This window comes from Nelumbo nucifera, chromosome 6 (assembly GCF_055504915.1).
Source record: "Nelumbo nucifera cultivar China Antique chromosome 6, China Antique-T2T, whole genome shotgun sequence".
Lineage (NCBI taxonomy): Eukaryota > Viridiplantae > Streptophyta > Magnoliopsida > Proteales > Nelumbonaceae > Nelumbo > Nelumbo nucifera.
Genome location: NC_142654.1, coordinates 20,830,947 through 20,850,175, shown reverse-complemented (window position 1 = coordinate 20,850,175; position 19,229 = coordinate 20,830,947). Strand labels below are relative to the sequence as shown.

The 19,229-nt window shown below is 34.9% G+C and overlaps 1 protein-coding gene across 1 annotated transcript; it reads left to right on the top strand.

Annotated features, from left to right (window-relative positions):
* The first annotated feature begins 10,042 nt into the window (after window positions 1-10,042).
* LOC104608407 (GDSL esterase/lipase At5g45670-like) lies at window positions 10,043-13,738 on the top strand. Its single transcript, XM_010274382.3, has 5 exons — window positions 10,043-10,430; window positions 12,178-12,302; window positions 12,419-12,664; window positions 12,756-13,011; window positions 13,359-13,738. Exons 1-5 carry the CDS (start codon window positions 10,181-10,183, stop codon window positions 13,580-13,582), a joined length of 1,101 nt encoding a protein of 366 aa, XP_010272684.2. The 5' UTR covers window positions 10,043-10,180; the 3' UTR covers window positions 13,583-13,738.
* The last annotated feature ends 5,491 nt before the right edge of the window (window positions 13,739-19,229 follow it).

Genomic DNA, 19,229 nt, shown 5'->3' with positions numbered 1-19,229 from the left:
AATAATTGAGCGCATCTCCAACCATCGAAAGTGAGGGATAAAGACAGCAGCGACTCACGCCAAGAAACTGGAACCATCAGGGACTGTAACCGCCGGAATTGTAACCATTGGAACTATAATCATCTATAACTGTAACCGTCAAAACTGTAACTGCTGGTGAAATACACTCTGGAGAACAGCCATTGACGGTGAAAGCCAAAAGAGCGATGAAGGCCACCGCCCAGCACCAAAATCTTCAAGGAAGAGTTAGCCTCTTGTATCAAAATCCTTGCATAAAAGAACATAAAGAAAAAACAAAAGATAAAGGAGAAGAATGAGCGAAAAGAAAGACCGAAAAGTGAAACAAGAAAATCAAGAAAGAGAGAGAGGAGTGAAGAAAAGGGAGAAGCAGAGAAGAGAGGGGGAGAGAGAAGAAAAGAAAGGGGATAGGGGTAACTCCCTGAGGGGAGTCACCCCAAAAACGACCAAAAATAGAAGAACGACGGAGAATAGACGAAGAGAAGTAACCAAATAAACCAAAACAACCCTAAGACGAAGACTCTCTTAAAACAGAGAGAGAGAAGAAAACTCTAGAAACCCACATAGAGAAACTCTCGAAACCGAGAGAGAAAAATGGTGTACCTTCTGATTTCCCCTTTTACAGTTTCAGTTTTCAAAAATTTAATTTATTTAATTTGAAGAATGAAGACAATTGTCACTGACTACTCCGACACAACAGATTGCCAATACTCTTTTGCACAGCCACTGTACACATGGCTCTTCATTATTTCTCTTCAATAAATGTTATTGAGTTGAATCAAATCAAGGAATGGGTGGATAGCAATTCATTAAGGCAAATAAGAGAGTTAAATAAGTGTAACTGAATGGCTTATTGGTGTGTCTTTTAGGCTTAATTTAGTTTGGTAATAGTACAAGTGCGAATATGTACAATCACCTATTTAATGATTTATTCACTGAAAATAAGTTAATCATTCCATTCATTTTAAACATTATCAAACAGCCCCTTGGGTAGAGATGTCAATTGAACTGGATTTGGTCTAATCCAATCCAGTTCAATGTGAGTCCATTATAAATGGACCAGGTCAAATCCAATCCAATAAATGTTTTGGACTAATTTGGACCGGTCCAATTCAATGTCTGGACTGTCCAATCTGTTCAAATTCATTTTGATTTAGACTGGTTTCAACCCAAACCCGGTCCATTGACACATATAATCTTATCTTATATCAATGGACCAGATATTGCCTTAATCCAACCCAATCCAATATAAATTTATTATGTACGAACTAGGTTCAATCCAATCTAATAAATATTTTGGACCGGATTAATCCAATCCAATATATCTTGTTGGTCTGTCCAATCCGTCCAAATTGATTTTGGACTGAACGGGGTCCAATCCAAAACAGGTCCATTGACACCCTTACCCTTGGGCAAACGGCTTATGCCATTGTATTACAACTAACTTCCTTTTTCATATTAGCTTAGTTGAGAATAGCAGGGTTTTGGCCACAAGCCCACAGCTGCTGATCAGATTGAGTTAAACCATTCCTTCCTTTCTCCAAACAAGAGATTTAATGGGTTTGACAATTGGTAAACCTTTCCTTTATTAAAGAGAGATTGGACATGGGTTGATCGTAACCACTGTTACAGCTGACCTCAGCCCCAGCCATAGGTCAACAGCTGAGAAGATGATGACAGAACCATGCATTTTGGTGCTGAACCTGTTACCTAACCACTCAATGGACAGTGGTCTTGGTCGAAGATCACTCGATTAATGTGGCAGCCTACTGCCATTAATTGTTGGGGACTTGGTGCAGCTTTCCAAACATACCACAAAGCTTAAGACTTTTTAGGAATTGAAAAAAAAAAAGTGATCAAATCTGCTTAATTAGCTTCATGAAGACCTTTCTAGAAACAGCAAGCTATGCATCCCCTTAATTAGCTTTTTAAGAAAAAGGAATAACTGAATTTCTAACTTTAAGATAACACCTATGGCTGTATAGGCTTCATGTAGTCAAATTTCTGACCCCATATATTAAAAGTCAGATTTAATTTGCTCACCAATCGTATTAAATAACACAAACTAGCGGAGGGGCCCTGCTTCGCAGTGCTGGAATGGAACTCTCGACTTGTGGATCCATTGATTCGGTTTTTGGCCAAAAATTATTGAATTGATTAATGATCCATTGATCTAAGCAGTTGAATTATTGACTCGTTGACATTTTCAATGGTTTTTGGCTGTTTTTTATTTTTCTAATCGGCCATATAGGCAATTGGTTCCATTCTATCCTAATCTTGGTCCGTAGCAAAAAATCGTTGAATCAGTCAACGACCCATTGACCTGTGCGGTTGAACCGTTGACCCGTTCAATGGTTTTTGGTTATTATTATTATTTTTTTAATTTTTATTATCAGGACGGGCCATCCGTTCGAATTGAACAGTCGAACCGTTGACCCAAAAACCAGTGGCCAGAATGGTTCCGTTTTCAGGTTGTATAAGCCACACGCTCAAATGACATAACACGTATGGTAACGCTTAATGGACCTCGAACACTCAATTTTTTGCATGTAATATTTGTTGTCAGAATGAGTTGTTTGTTTTTTTTTTTTTTTTTTAATTGGAAATTGTCCAGGCAACTAGTTCCGTTTTACCCCCAATCCTAGTCCCTAGCCAAAAGCCATTGAATCGGTCAATGACCCGTTGACCCGGGTGGTTGAATCGTCAACCCATTGACCCATTCAATGGTTTTTGACTATTTTTTTATTTTTTTAATTTTTGTTGTCAGAACGGGTCGTCCGTTCGAACTGGATGGTCAAATAATCGACTCAAAAATCGATTGCCAAAACGGTTCCATTTTTGGGTTGTATGAGTCACCCGCTCGAATGACATAGCATGTATGATACTGCTCAATGGACCTTACACACTCAATTTTTTGCCTGTAATTTTTGTTGTCAGAACGACCTATCCATTTGAACCAGACGATCGAACCACTGACCTGAAAACTAGTGGCCAAAATGGTTTCGTTAATTTTTGCTTATAATTTTTTGTTGTCAGAATGGGTCGTCCGTTCGAACCAAACGACTGAAACCGTTGATCCAAAAACCGGTGGCCAAAACGGTTCTGTTTTCGGGTCGTATGAGTCACATACTCAAATGACCTAACACGTATGATACTACTTAATGGACATCACAAACTCAATTTTTTCCTATAATTTTTGTTGTCAGAACGGACTATCCGTTCGAACCGGATGATCGAACTATCGACCCGAAAACCAGTGGCCAAAATGGTTCCGTAATTTTTTGCTTGTAATTTTTGTTGTCAGAATGGGCCATCCGTTTGAACTAAACGATCGAAGAGTCGGTTGTTAGAATGTTATTAACAACACTTATCAATAATAGTAAGTAATTATACTATTTAATTAAATAATCATTAATGATAGTTTTAATAACATTATTTAGTTATTTTTAATATAACAGTAATTATTAAATTTATGAATAGAATTTATTAACAATATTCATTAAATTAATAATTACCAAAATTAAATTAAATTAACAGTATTTATTAGTAGTAGTTAGTAATTATAATATTTTATTAAATAATCAATAACAATACTTTTAATAACAATTTTAATTATTTTGAATATAACAATAATTACTATATTTATTAACAGTATTTATTAATAACAGTATTTATAATTTTAATTTAAAGTAAAATTTAAGTAAATATCTATTTATTAACAATATTTATAATAACAGTAATTATTAATTATAATAAATAATTATATATTTACTAAGTTACTGTAATAATCAGTAATTATTAAAATTGAGTTACTAAATTTATTAACAGTATTTTTTAATAACAATATTTATAATTTTAATTTAAAGTAAAGTTAAAGTAAACACCTAGTTATTAAAAATATTTATAATAACAATAATTATTAATTATAATCACTAATTATATATTTATTAAATTATTATTACAGTAATCTTAATATATATATATATATATATATATAAAAGGAAATGGGTGCTCTATGCACTCAGGAAATGGAACCTACTGTAATAATAATTACAGTAATTATATAATTAGTAACATAATCAGTAATTATTATTACAGTAATTATATATTTACACTATTAATTACTGTAATTAATTAGTGAATATTGTTATTAATTAATAATATAATTACACTATTAATTAGTAACATAATCACTAGTTATTATTACAGTAATTATATAATTACACTATTAATTACTGTAATTAATTAGTAATTATTGTTATTAATTAATAAATAATTAGTAATTAATTACTGGAAATAGATGCATATTATTATATTATTAATTACTGTAATTAATTAATAATTATTATTAATTGAAAATAGGTGCTCGAATGTGGAATCTACTCGTACGGATAAATTTCATTTCCTGAGTGCAGAAAGCACCCATAAATTTCATTTCTCCGCTCTTGGGTAGGGTTGTCACCTGCTAGGAATTGTAATCAGTTAATAATCGGATTGGTTGAAGATTTAATTCCATCTGGTTTAATTAAAATTTGAGTTTAATAAAAAAAATATTATAATATATAGTATAATTATGTTTATAGGTATATAGACATTATAAACAATTATATAGAATTTATAATTGATAAATTTAATATTTTATATTTATATATATTTTTCATATATAAATTAAAAATAATTATTTTTTAAGACCTTTTAATTTTTTTTTGTTATTTTAACTACAATAAGTCGGATGCAGATTAAATCTGAATTCAATCTGAGTCTAATATATCGAATTTGGATCCAAAGGTTCTGTATCAGATCGCAAGCATGGATGTAGATAGATCCGATCCATTTGCAGCCCTACCCTTGGGGCCTTGATCAGCTCCTCAAGGATTGATGGTTACACATTGTTAATGTCAGCCCTAAATTTATTAATTCCAATAAATTTGTTGCTCCACTAGTAACACTTGATATTGGTTTTTAACAATTAATAAACACATGCAACATAGATCAATATATATGCTGGTTTGAGTCAGACTGCAGCTACTTTGTGCCAGAAAATAACAGGATAGGTCTGGCTCCAGGCAAGGGTGCAGTTTGGATTGCAAATTTGTAAGATTTTCAGTACATAAACCCTAACCTGAGCACAATGCAGTTGAAATTCTTCAAATCAGGCAATTCGACCTACAGCCCCAGAAGTCTAGTACCTCCCTACCATGTATACCGACCCGTATTTACCAAGTTGGCTATGGTAGGTATATTGACATAGTAGTGCTTTAAGTGGGGGGTGGGAGTGTGATCACTCAAATTTCAGTAGTATTCTCCTAGTAAGTATAATTTCTAGGGTTTCAAGATTTCCATTCTATATGGTTTATCTTTCAGGTGTGCTGGAAGGGAAACTTCATAGAGGGAATTTGAATTAATAGTTAATTTATATCTGTAATTTATTGTCCATCATATTCTTGGTTTCAGCTTCTACACATCTCAGTTATAAATTTTGTGCCAGTAGAATTCCAAGAGGATATTTTGCTTGCACATCCCATATAATTCAGAATTTACAAGAACCCTAATAAGGTTCCCACGATATATAACTACTTTGGGGTGCAATTTTTTATGGACACTGCCTCTTCTTTTTCTACAAATTAATTTGATCATTTTTAGTAGTAACCCATAGAAGGGTCATTTTCTTTTGCACAGATGAGTTGCTTTCATAACTCAAGCCCACTTTCTCATCACACTTGTCAAACTGTTGCAATAAGCATCTCTTTTATTGCATAGCCATCTATTGGGATAGGCCCCAATACAAAGCATCATTAATTAATCTCAAGGTCAATTAAATGATTTTGACCTAGAACATGCAGCCTCCACTCATGATGAACCATGTAACCCCAAATGTGCTCTTGACTGGTTGGCTCAAATGTTATTTAAGTTAACAAATTAGCAGATGAATGATGAGCCTGTTGAGGCTTTGATTCTGTCTTTACATTGCGAGACATCTCTTGGGGTAGGCCCCCAAATACAATGTATCAGCAATCTCAAATACCAAAATATGTCAACTGTTCAAGTACAACTTGTTGAAATTGTGTTAGGCTCAAATTCTGTTGGAGCTAGAGATTTGAATTTGAGCTTGGTTTGGTTTAAAGTTTATAATTTTGAGTTCAACTTGAATCGAGCTCGATTACAAGCCAAGCCAAGTTTTTTCTAAAAAATAATAATTATATGTAATTTTTTATTTTATATATATTTATATTTATATGTATGTATGTATGCATGTATGTATTTATATATGTATGTATGTATGTATGTATGTATGTATGTATGTATATAATAAAAAAATATTTATTTATTATATTAGGCTCGCCAGCCTCAAGAGCCAAGCTTCATAAGGCTTAAGTTCCGCTTGATTAGCAAACGAGCATTTGTATCAAGCTAAAGAAGCTTGAATAACTGGTAAAAAATTCGGCTCGTAATCACCCCTAGTCAAGAGTCATGTAATCCCTAATATGTTCTTCCACTGATTGGTTCAAAATTTATCTACATTACAAATTAACAAATGAACTATGAGCATTGCGTGGCTTTTATAGTGTGAGCTTACCTGTCTGATCATAGCTAGCTCTCATTCTCACCTTGAAGAAAGAGCTTATATAGTTGCTCCTAAGCTTCTCATGTCTTCAATCAATATTTTCAAAGAATTGGTGCTAAGTTGACTCGCATCTAATGCTAGAAAAGCATTAATTAGGGCCTAAATTTCATTGAATGTTGGGGGTGGAGGAACTGAAAGACAATGTGACTCTCACTTCTAAGATGTAAAATTTATTATGCACATGTGTTAGTTAGGGCATGGAAATTCATGAATTTCTTATTCATCGTGAGCTTTTTAATAGCTCAAACTGAAGCTTGATTTTTTTATTATTGTTATATTTAATTAATTATTTTATTCATTAAAAAATAAATTAATAAGTCATTTATTTCAACTACTTCAATCATCATCAATCAACACCTTGTCGACCAGGTGTAAAAGAAGAAGAGAAGATACTAAAATACCTTATTATCATCATCATTATTATTTAGTTTTTCTGATCTTGACTCTCTAATCCCCTAAATGGTGAGAGATGTTCAAATGGGTTAGAAGAATACGTAAACATACTTACAGGAAGGAATTATGTAATCGATGTCTCTGTACATAGTTTTAAATGACTGCTATATTTCAGTTTCAGATGTATCAACCAACTTTGATTTTTTTTTCCTGAAAATTTGGGATTTGGGTCATTTATTTTGCCTCCAATTTTAACATGATGCAGATAATTAAATAATATTAATATGAGTAAACTCCATATACCACCTTACTATGGGGGTGTTTTACTTATTAAAAAAAAGTAGTATGGGGTGTTTCAACTAACTACCTAAATTTCATTGTGTCAAATTCCCCTCTAAACTATAAGTTAAGCAGATAAGTACCTCTGTTAACATTCTGTCAGGAAAATCCATCTAGATAATTTCAAATACCCAAATTACCCTTCTAAATTTAATGCTAAACTCACTCCGACAAAATTATTTACCTTGTTCAAGGCAAAATGCCTTTTTCTTGTCTTAAAATATGAAATGAAGAGAAGGGTAAACCGTCCAGAATGATAATTTGGACATTCAAAAACGTCTAATACATCACATCACACGATGTGTATAGGGGCATTTTCTGTCCATTTTCCGTATTTATTTAGCTAATTTGTGATAATTTAGTGGGAAATCTAACTCAAACGGAAGTTTAATTAGTTATTAAGTGAAAGACCAACATAGTATGGGCCTCTAGGGGGCATGTGGAGTTTATTAATTTTAAACATTATAATACAATGCAAAAGTATGATAAAAGTAATTAAAATATATAAAATTTAATTCAAAATACTAACATTTCAGATAATTCCATTTCAGATTGAGGATCCAAAATGGCAAAAATTTCCAAAATGTAGAACCTTGTAAAACACAACATTCAATGTGCTTTGCCTATGAAGCCAAGATGGTACTATATATATATATATATATATATATATATATATATATATATAAGATGTTAATTATATATATATATATATATAAGATGTTAATGGGTGATCATGGTAATATACTTTTAAGTCAAGAATGAAAATAAACATTATAAATGTAAACTTCTATATCAAAATATCAATACCTTTCATACTAAGCTCAAAAGAGCAAAGTATCAATTTTGGTTATAAATAGTTGAAGGATATTATTGGGACATTGTACTTTGGTACTATTTTTTCCAACTAACCCCATCTACTTTTACATAATTATCACATAACCCTTGTATTGAAATGGGTTTCAGTGCTTACACTGTTTGCACAGTTTTGTGAAAAGGCTGTGCGAATGGTGTGAGCATAGTCTTGTGAGCGCTGAAGCCGATTTCTTTTCCATTACCATATTAAGGAGATATGGTATATGCCTATGTGTCAAGGTGCCAACAAGCATTGGGGCACCATGTGGCATTCTATATATGCCGAGTTGATGAGCATGATTGTGACACATGTCCATTGAACATGCATTGTCAGACATTTTTAAAACCTTTATAGGTCAATTAATGTGCACCATAAAAGTAGAATAGTAGATGATAAATATATACTCCCACAAAATTCCTTTCTATCAAAGTGGTCTCTTTAAGAGCAATAAATTAATCTTGGCCATCCAGGTAATGTAACAAAAGATCTGAACTAATCTTGGCCATTCAAATAGTACACAAGAAATTAATTCTAAGAAAATGTGGGCCATATAAAGTGATATATCAAATAATACCCAAAACCTGGACAGTCAAAATGGGTTGTGAAGATCAATCAAATGGATTTCAAATTTTCAACCATCTGAATGATGTACTAAGATTTCATCTAATCTATCCCATCCAAATGATATACCTAATCAACCCAATGATCTAGGGCATCAAAGCGGTCTCCTAATTGATCTCAACGATTCAACTAATTTATCAAAATTTCAATTGCTATTGACCATTCAAGTAATGAACTTAAGTTTCTTAAAGAAAATTAAAGCCATGTATAGTAAGTAGTAACCTATTTGATAGATTACTCAACCATCCAAATGATAACATCAAGATCTCTACTAGTTTAATTACTACCAGTTTACTTGCCTTCAGGACCAAATTCTCTTTAACCATCACCACTTGCTTAGTTGATCTCTTCATCCTCATCTTCATATTCTCCACCTCCACTGCACACCATATTCAATGCCACCACCAACCCTTCTCTCCTCTAAGCAGCTCCATCTTTTTCTTTTAAAAAGCATTAAAAACTTATGAGTAATGCTGAATTTGGTTAAGCTATTGCTTTTTCTTTGAGTGTTTGATAAAAGATGCCTTTAAAAACATAATAATCTAAATTCAAAGCATTTCTTTTAAGCCTAAAGTTGGGGCTTTATGCTTTAAAAGCACAAATTGTGAAGCTTATCCAAAGGCAACCTAATTTTATTAAGAACCCACCCACTGTTAATTAACACCTTCAGGACCCATTTGACATTAATGGGGTAAGTTTCGAAAAAATTAATATAAGGGACCATGAGTCACACCTCCAAATTAAGTAAAGGAGGGGGGGGGGTCTTTGTGATTTACCCAAAACTAAGAGCAGGGACTCCCATTAATGGTGGCTGTCTTCTTGATCCATTACACCAGAAGACAATCCAACTTTGGCATTCAAGGACACTTGCAGCAATTCACAACGCCTCCAACTCTTATCATTCAACGCAAATAAATGAGTTACACCAGTTACGCATATTTTCTTATCAAAGACACGAACCCTTTCTATCTAATCTGCTTAGTATTGGAATGCATTCCAATCTGAGCAACTCAGGAACTGATCAAGTTGAGAATTGAGATACATCACTGTTCACAGCACAGTTCAATGTCCTCCCAAAATTAATGCAACGACCAACTCTCTCAACCGTAAAAGCAAAAAACGTGGCCTCGAGATTTATTTCATGCATGCTTAATTACTCTCATCACTTCCTTCTTCCCACCTTTCCTATATATTCCTCTGCTTGGCTTTTCAATTTGTTTACACACATCACTCCTTTTCTTTCTCCAACTCCATCTTCCTTTTCTTTCTCCAACTCCATCTTCCTCCTTATCTTTGCCATTTTCGTTCTTGCTTCTTTCCTTTCCTTCTTGATGGCGTGGGAATTCAAGAAAATGTATATGATGTGTGTGTTCTTGATGGCACTGTCGAATCTGTCGCCTACGGTCCGAGCCGATCCACAGGTTCCTTGTTACTTCATATTTGGTGATTCATTGGTTGATAATGGAAACAACAATATACTTTCGTCTTTGGCTAGAGCCGATTATCAACCCTATGGGATTGACTTCCCTGCTGGACCGACCGGAAGGTTTTGCAATGGTAGAACTACTACTGATGTTATTGGTGAGCTATACCCTCTCTTCCTATAAATAAGCTTAATTATAACATAATAAACTGAAACTGGATTAGTTACACTTAAATCTCAGTTTGGAAGGAGCACAAATACAAATACGTAGAGTGCAAAACCTTGTATTTTGTATGTATTTGTATTGTACATATTTATATTTATACTCCTTTCAAACATTGTCTGATGACTGTGTTAGGGGCTGTTTAACCAATAATAACGCCCCAAACCAGTTATGCACGCAAAGTGAGAGTTTAAAGTGTGGGGCATGTACACTTGATGGCTGACTTGGGTCATTATTTTTGGTTAAACATCCCTTAACACAGCTTCAAGTGCTTCCAAACTGTTACATTGCAAGTGAACTATAATTAGCAAATGAACTTCAGATTTGTAGAACAGTTTGAAGAGTAACAATGTGCTTGATTTAAGCATATAGAGATTGGTGAGTAGGCAAAGCGATAATCAGATGAGACGGGATCTGCTCCTCACAAATGGGCGCCTCACATGCATATCTACCATGCATTGGGAACATATCCCATGAATAACAATTAATAAGTATGGGAGATGTTCCCAATGCATAGTTGAGTGTGTGTGTAAAGCACCTGTGAGGCGCCTTTTGTGAGGAGCAGATCCAGTCTCTAATCAGACCAGTTGAACCTGGCTGATTAGAGACTTAGAGGCTGGGCAGGTCTTTTCTTTTGCCAAGTCATGGACAATTGATATGCTAATTTTCACACATTCTAACTTTTTATAATAATAATAATAATAATAATAATAATAAAATCCAGGTTGGGCCTTAATAAACTAGTGGGTGGATGGTTTATGCCCAAGACTGTGTTCTTAGAGTTTTTCATCATTGGTTCGGCCAGGTCAACGATGGGTTAAAAACACAGATGGGCCCATTCGCCGACCACCTGATAAATTTGGCCCACGATGCTTTAGGGGACTAAACGTATACCATAAATGCATGATGGATCACAAGTCCACATCCCAAGCTAGCGGTTTGAAATAATTGTGCCTAATGTGATGTTGCATTGAATTTGATGCAGACCTAGTAAATATATGGGTCGAGAATCACGGCCAACCTCGTGGGCTTGGCGGGTTTAGGGTCATTCGTTGCTGTTCTATTCAATGCCCTTAAGCCCCATATATGATCTCTATCACTGAGAATGAGAGAGAGGGACACAATTCGACCCAATTGAATTGACTACTACTGTAGCTTTCATGACTCGTTAGTAGTTGATTTTGACAAACACCTGCTTAGGTAGTCTTAATGTGACTGGTATGGTTTTGATTTCAGAGACTTCTGAGATCAGGAAATCCGTTTCTAACAAGTGAGTACTGGAATCACTGTGTGGGTCCATTACCACTCTCTTTTGCTGATATAACGTGTCAGACCTGCTTGAGAAAATGTGAATCAATCCACATTGAAGAACACACTAATAAATTTTTTGATTCCCAAAAACCAATGAAATCAAAAGCACTCTCTGGGCCTAGTTTCATGTGGCATTTAATACATAAGTTTTCAATTGGGTTTATTTTACTTTGCTTCACGTTTTGTTTTACTTTCAGAGTTCAGACAAACTAAATGAGGTAAAAGTTGATATGCAAATAAATCAGAATTTGCACTCCCATGCTTTTGCACCAGTGCAAAAGAAATTCCACTGCAGATAAAGCAGGCCTAAATAAATGTCATACGCTCATCACATAACCACAACTTTTGCTAATTATGCTCATGGAATGCAGCTCAACTCTTGGGGTTTGATGATTTTATTCCACCATATGCAAGTATAAGAGGCCAAGAGCTCCTTAGAGGGGCAAATTTTGCTTCAGCAGCTGCAGGAATAAGAGATGAAACGGGAAGGCAATTGGTAATGCTTTTCCTAATTCTTTTCTTTCCCATGTCAGTTTGTTAAATTAAGATTAGAGCTCTAAGCAGTAATACCACAGTAGCTTTATGAAACAACTTAAAATTTTCTTTTCACAGGGTGATCGGATCAGTATGAATGGACAAGTAAGAAATTATCAAACTGCTGTGGCTCAATTGGTCGAAATACTTGGCGACGAGGATTCGGCAGCCGACCACCTAAGCAAATGCATCTTTACAGTTGGAATGGGCAGTAATGACTACCTCAATAACTACTTCATGCCTTTGTATTACACAACAGGCCAGCAGTTCAGCCCAGAAGAATATGCAGATGTTCTAATTCAAGAGTACTCTGGGCAATTAAGGGTCAGTATAGTGTTTAATTTAACCTAATTGAAATTGATCAGGAATAAATAAACCTGGGACTAACACATTCTTTCTGCTGTTTATGAAACAGACATTGTATGATTATGGAGCAAGGAAGGTAGCAGTGATAGGAGTTGGTCAGATTGGTTGCAGCCCAAATGAATTGGCTCAAAACAGCCCCAATGGAGTGACTTGTGTTGGCAGAATCAACTCTGCAAATCAAATATTCAATGAGAAGCTTAAAGCTCTAGTTGATGATCTGAACAGCAATCTAGATGGTGCCCATTTCACCTACATAAATGCCTATGGGATTTTTGAGGACATGATGAAGAATCCTTCAGCCTATGGTACATAGTCTTATGCACATAACTAGTCCCTTGATCTTTGTTTTGCTTCTTTTTATATATGTAGTTGGGAAAGGCAGGTAGACAAATTTGCATCAGTTACAAAGCAGCCCACATGGAAACCATTTATGGATACCAACATGATGATCAGGTTTCTTCTGCATGTGTACCTTAATAAACATGAACAAGGTGCAATGATCATGGCCACTCATCAATTTGTTCCATCCAATTGGATGGGGGTTATGATCCATCTGATTAGAATTGGGAGGGGATCAGATTAATTAAGTACTTAATCTTAGAAGCATATAATAAGGGATTGCATTAATGATATTTCAATGCTTCAATTTCAGGGTTTACTGTGACAAACAGTGGATGCTGTGGTGTGGGGAGGAACAATGGTCAGATTACATGCCTTCCTCTTGAAATTCCATGCCAAAATAGGGACCAGTATCTGTTCTGGGATGCCTTTCATCCAACTGAAGCTGCAAATGTGGTCGTCGCAAGGAGGTCTTACAGCGCCCAGTCTTCCTCTGATGCTTACCCCATTGATATTCGTCGCTTAGCTGCAATCTAAAGATGGAGATGCTATGGTTTCTAATGAAATGGAACTTATGATGATTAATCTTTTATACTAGTACTCTTGTGCTGCTGCTATATATCTCCAAGTTGTAAGAGTAGTGATCTTGTATTAGTAATTGTGTTTCAATAATATGTGTAGAAGGTTGATACAGCTTGTTTCTTTATCTTTATTTCAAGCAACGATGAAATTGCTATTAATGACTAACGAGTACTTGGAGGAGGGAAATAACCTGACCCCTCAAAAGGTATAAATTAATATCAACTTAATAAAAGTTCTAATTATACCGAGGGTTGAAGCCTTTGTTTGGTCTACACTTATGTCATTATTATTAAAAAGGAAAGTGGGCTATCTATCAACCCAATTAGTGCTCAATCAATCGTGTAGTCCAGATGTGGGAACATTGGCAAGTCATACAGGCCCGTTTTAAATCAACTGGGCCCATTAAAGGTAGTTTCACTGTTTTTCTTTTTTTGAAGGAGGTAGTTTCACCTTAAAGGGGTTGCTTTATGAGTTGGTTATTGGAGAGTAATTTAGTTTCCTAAGAAAAGCTTAATGGGTCCATTGTAATTAATATGGGTCAGCTAATATCTGTATTATTCTTTTTTTTTTTTCCGAGGAAGCTATATATCAGAAATATTCTGGATGACATAATCCAACATTCATGAATGTCAACAACCCAAGAATTTCCTTAGCCTTATAATGCTAGTTGTGTGGGAGCCCACGGTTTCATTTAAAAACAACTATATTGAATATCCAAGCTATTCTGACAATCCAAATCAACTGCATTAATGGTATAGGCTCAACTCTCAAGCTACTCAGACAGAGTAGATGATGGGCCCTTTTCCGAGGGCTTAGGGTTCGTTTGGGAGGGCTGACGCTTTGATTCAGTTGTTTTCATTTAGGCTCTTTGATGAAGAAGTTACTAAATGAAACTTTGGTAAGTAGAAAGCCTTTTTTTCCTTTGCTGACTCACAGCACAATTGAGCTTTCTGGTTTTTAACTAAACATTTATTATGGGCTGTCCATGTGGGGCCCACCTTGCAAAGAAAAAAGATGTCACGAAAACCCCTCCCAAACACATAGGCACTAAGTTGAGTTGCATCACAGTAACAGCTGTCAGCTGGAAAGAGTCAATCAATCGTTAAATCAGCTCCTGGGAGCAATTGTAATTTCATTTGTGATTAAGGTTTGGCTGAACGCGAAGGTTTAGCAGTCTGTGGAATCAATGATAAAGTTTTGCATCAGTCGTAAAATAGATAGAGCTCACATCTTTCACAGTGGAGTCCATGAATTTATTATTAACATGGAATTTCATCATTGGTTCCATAGTAAGCCTAATAGTCATCGCGTTCAACTAATCCGAATTCTTCATTTGTACTGGTTAAATATATGGAGGTGCAAATTGGGTGAGTGTGAAAACTGGTTTACTTTTGATTTGGCTGCCTTATTTTGTTTTCAAAAAGTAAAATAGGAGGTAAAATGAAGTCATCTCCACTTTATATGAGAACAAATGGAGGTAAGAGGATGGTTATTTGGAAGTGAGAAGTTCCGATCAGGTAGGCACAACATTGTAAACACGGTAAATGAGCACTTAAAAATTTTTTTGACACTTGTCTCTTAAATTTCCCTCAGCCTATCCTTGAAAAAAAATTAATATCCACTTTTGATAGTTGTCAAAATATTTATCAAGTGCTCATTTAACGTGCTTATTTTGTTGTACCTACTAGATCCGGTCCTGGAAATAAGGTAGGTAGTAAGGTAATGTGATCCCCACACCATATGAGAGAGATTGATGTAGGATGAAGGCAATGCAAATTTTACATCAGTTTTTGGGATGCAAAATTTGCACAAATGACATATAAAATATAAATTTTGTATCGGGCAGAAGTGAAAATCATAGTTACAAACAAATGATGCAAAATTGAACCAAGTCTAAAATTTGTATTTGGCTCAGATTTGCATCACAAACAAATAGAGGCTTACTGAAAAGAGTTAAAGAGGATGCTATAAAAAAACATGGAGAACTGGCTAGAGCTACAAAAAGAAGCTTGAGGTGGGAGTTCTTGAAGTGGCTGAACAGTCCACACTTGCTCTGGCTCTCTGTAATTTTCACGAAACATTGCTTTTCAGATTTATGTCTCGAAAGTCCAGATCAGGTAGGCACACATGGTGAGAACCTTGGGTAACCACTTGGAAAATTTTTTGACACCTATCCCTTAAAATACCCCCAGCCTACCCTTGAAAAAGATTAAAAATAGTTTTTGATACAGTTGTCAGAATATTTATTTAGTGCTCATTGAACATTACAATGCTGTACCTACTACGTCCAGACTCAATAGAGAAACAAAAAAGTTGAGGGAAAGGAAAATAAAACCTTAAGGTTATGTTTGGTTTGAAGGAAAATGCAGGGAAAGGAAAGGAAAACTAAGGAAACCTTTACAAACCTTGTATAGGTTACCCTGTCTTTCCCTTCCTTTCCCTACCTTTTCCTTCAAACCAAACATAGCCTAATGGTTGTCTCAACATCTGCTTCTCCAATTTTCATTATCAAGCCAAACATAGCATACGGGTTTCCCTACCATTCCCTTTACAAGGTTTTGTACAGATTTCCCTACCATTCCCTACCTTTTCTTTCAAACCAAACACAGTCTAAATGTTTCCGATGGATGAATTGGGAGGATGCATGATGACTGGCTAGTTGGGCCAGCTTGTTGGGCAACAACACATGGGCCCAGGCCTAGACATATCTATATTACTATTAAAAGTGGGAATGAACTCTAAGAGTCTAACTTCTAGACTTTTCTTGACTAAAATACCCTTATTTTGAAAATGGTACCTCTATTTGGAGGGGAAAAACATAATTTTAACTAATACTTTTATTAAATTCATTTTGTTCCTCTCATTAAGTCTTCTATTCAAGGTATTAACTCTCATTCCCTCTCATTAAATCCTATATCTAAGATACATTAAATAAATGAGTTTTATGGAGTTTTTTCTTTACTCAAGCACCCTTACTTTTGAATTAGGTCTATCTCTAATAGTGATGACAAAAAATGAAATTTAAAGTACCATTACTTTTCACTTCATTCAATTCCGTTTCAAGAAGGTGTTAAACTTTCATTCTCTCTCTTAGATCCTTTATTTGAGGTACTAGCAAGTGTACATATTCTTTGCACAAGGTAATTTTAGTAAAGATGCATGTCCAAAATTTTCTACATTTATTTTTATATTTGTGTACAAAAATAAATTTAATTTGTCACACTTATGTTTTTTTAATATGATGGGTATATAATATTAGAGATATGCCCAAATGTGTATATATATCAAGGTTTTGAAAACCGATCCAAAAACATAACTGATCAAGGCATCGTTTTCCAGTTTGGTGGTTCAACCATCCAAGTCAAATGGTTCAACCTATGACATCATAAATAAATTAACAATAAAAATATTTATAAATAATAAAATATATTATAAAATTAAATAAATTACAAAAAAAATTGCTGCCAATAATGGAGGTGTGGCAATGTTGGGGTCATAGAGAGAAGGGGAAAATCGTTGCCGATGGATTGTAGTCTGGTCACCAGTGATTAAAATCGCCATTGCGACTATAGACTCGTCGGCAGAGGAGAAGAAACTATTGCTGCAAAACTGTTGTAGATCATTAATGAAATCGGGGGTCGCCACTGGTTGCTGGTAGTTCGTAAATGGTGGTCGCCATTGATTTAACCACCGGTCACCACTGCAAAACCATGTGCTCAATGATGGCTCAGACTCAGAGTGAGAACTAAGAAATGCAAACCTTGTGTTTGTTGTAGGTGGAGCCTCAACCGCCAATCGTCGATCGCGGTGGGTCATTATGGCTTGCCATAGGTCGTTGAAGGTCAAACTAAGTGAGCTGCTAAGAAGAGAAGAACGGAATTGATTTTAGTTCGAACCCTAACCCCCAATTACCAATTTGATGGGGACACAGGTGGATTTTTTTATTCTTTAATATAGAAAAAATAAAGCATGTAACATGCAAACCATTGACCGGGTTGAACGGTTTAGCGGTTTGACTGCCCGGGTCAGCGGTTCTCTAACCTTTTCAACATTTTTTTTTGAAAAAATATTGGTTTATAGTATAACCAGAATTGGAGATCTGACCAATTCCTGATTTTTCTTGTCTGACCGTCTGGTCCGATCCGGTTTTAAAAACATTGATATATACATAATAATAATATTATTATTAATTATATACATATATTCAAATATATAATTATGTTTTGCTATAACAAATAGTTTTTTATTTTTGTTTCAAAATTTTATATTAAAAATTAAGATTAGAGACCAAAAAAGGCTTTTTTTCGGCAAAAATAGTAGGGCAAGGTTATGGCCTCCAAGTGCAAAATTGGATCTTAAAAGTTACCTAAAATAAAAACGACCATTCCAATTGAACATCCGAACGCAAAGCTATAGCATGTTTTAAAATTTTAATGACATGTTTTGAAAATTTAACAGTCGATAAAGGGCACTTTTGACCATCAAAGTGTGGCCCAAAACATCTCACTAATGGATGACCTATTCATATGTCAAGTGGAGCCATCCAGCAAGATATATTTGAATAGTTTTTGAATGTATAGGGTATATTTAAGTAGTTTAGAGAAAATTCAGAATATATTTAAGTAATTAACCCTTCTTATTGTTATCTGGAATTGGGCTTGGGCCCTCACCTACATGAACCGAAACTTTTCCAGCATCGTTGCTATGTCCAATAGGAACAAAGATCCCGGTGAGTCCCTCACGAGATAGGCAATACCACTATACCAACATCATGCAGGGTCTCTAAGTTCCTATCTACTCAAATGGCATCTGTATTTCTCTGCAGGGACAACACTGATGCCAACTTTTCTGGGCCTTGGCATGATGGGCCTTCGGTAAAGACCACTAAGAGATATTGAATTGGAGCAGCCGAGGCCTAATCATCTAAAGTATTTATTGGATTGGATTGGACCCTGTCTATGCGATAATGGATTTATACTAGATTATGTCGGATTGAATCAACATCCAATCAATTGATGAGAAATAAGAATACAAGTGCCAATGGGCCAGTTTAGGTTGGAACCAATTTGAACAGATTGGATGATTCAGACATTGAATTGAACTGGTCCAAAATGGTTCAGAGTATTGATCGGATTAAATTGAACCTGGTCCATCTATAATAGATTCCTATTAGACATTTGGACCAGATCGTTTTGGACCAAATCCAGTCCAATTGACACCCCTACTGGGGTGGTAGTATATTGGGACCCAGTAAACATCATTAGTTCATTATTATGATTTACCCATCTTGTATTAACAACATTCAGCCTCCTAAGATCGATTCGTATATGTTTTATTCAAGCAATGGGTCACGCCCTTCTTTACTTTATGGATCTACCTATTCTTTCTTTATCGTATGTATTCTTCTAACCTAGAGACAAGTAAAACCCAATAAGGCAATAATCCTATCTTCACCAATAATGAATTAAAAGAAACCATTTTTCTGAGGGAAGAACCATTGGAAATCCAGCGATCTATTTATTAAGGCTCAGTTTGAAAGGAATAAAAATTCAAATATATACAGTACAAATACATATAAAATAATACCAAATAAAAGGTTTTT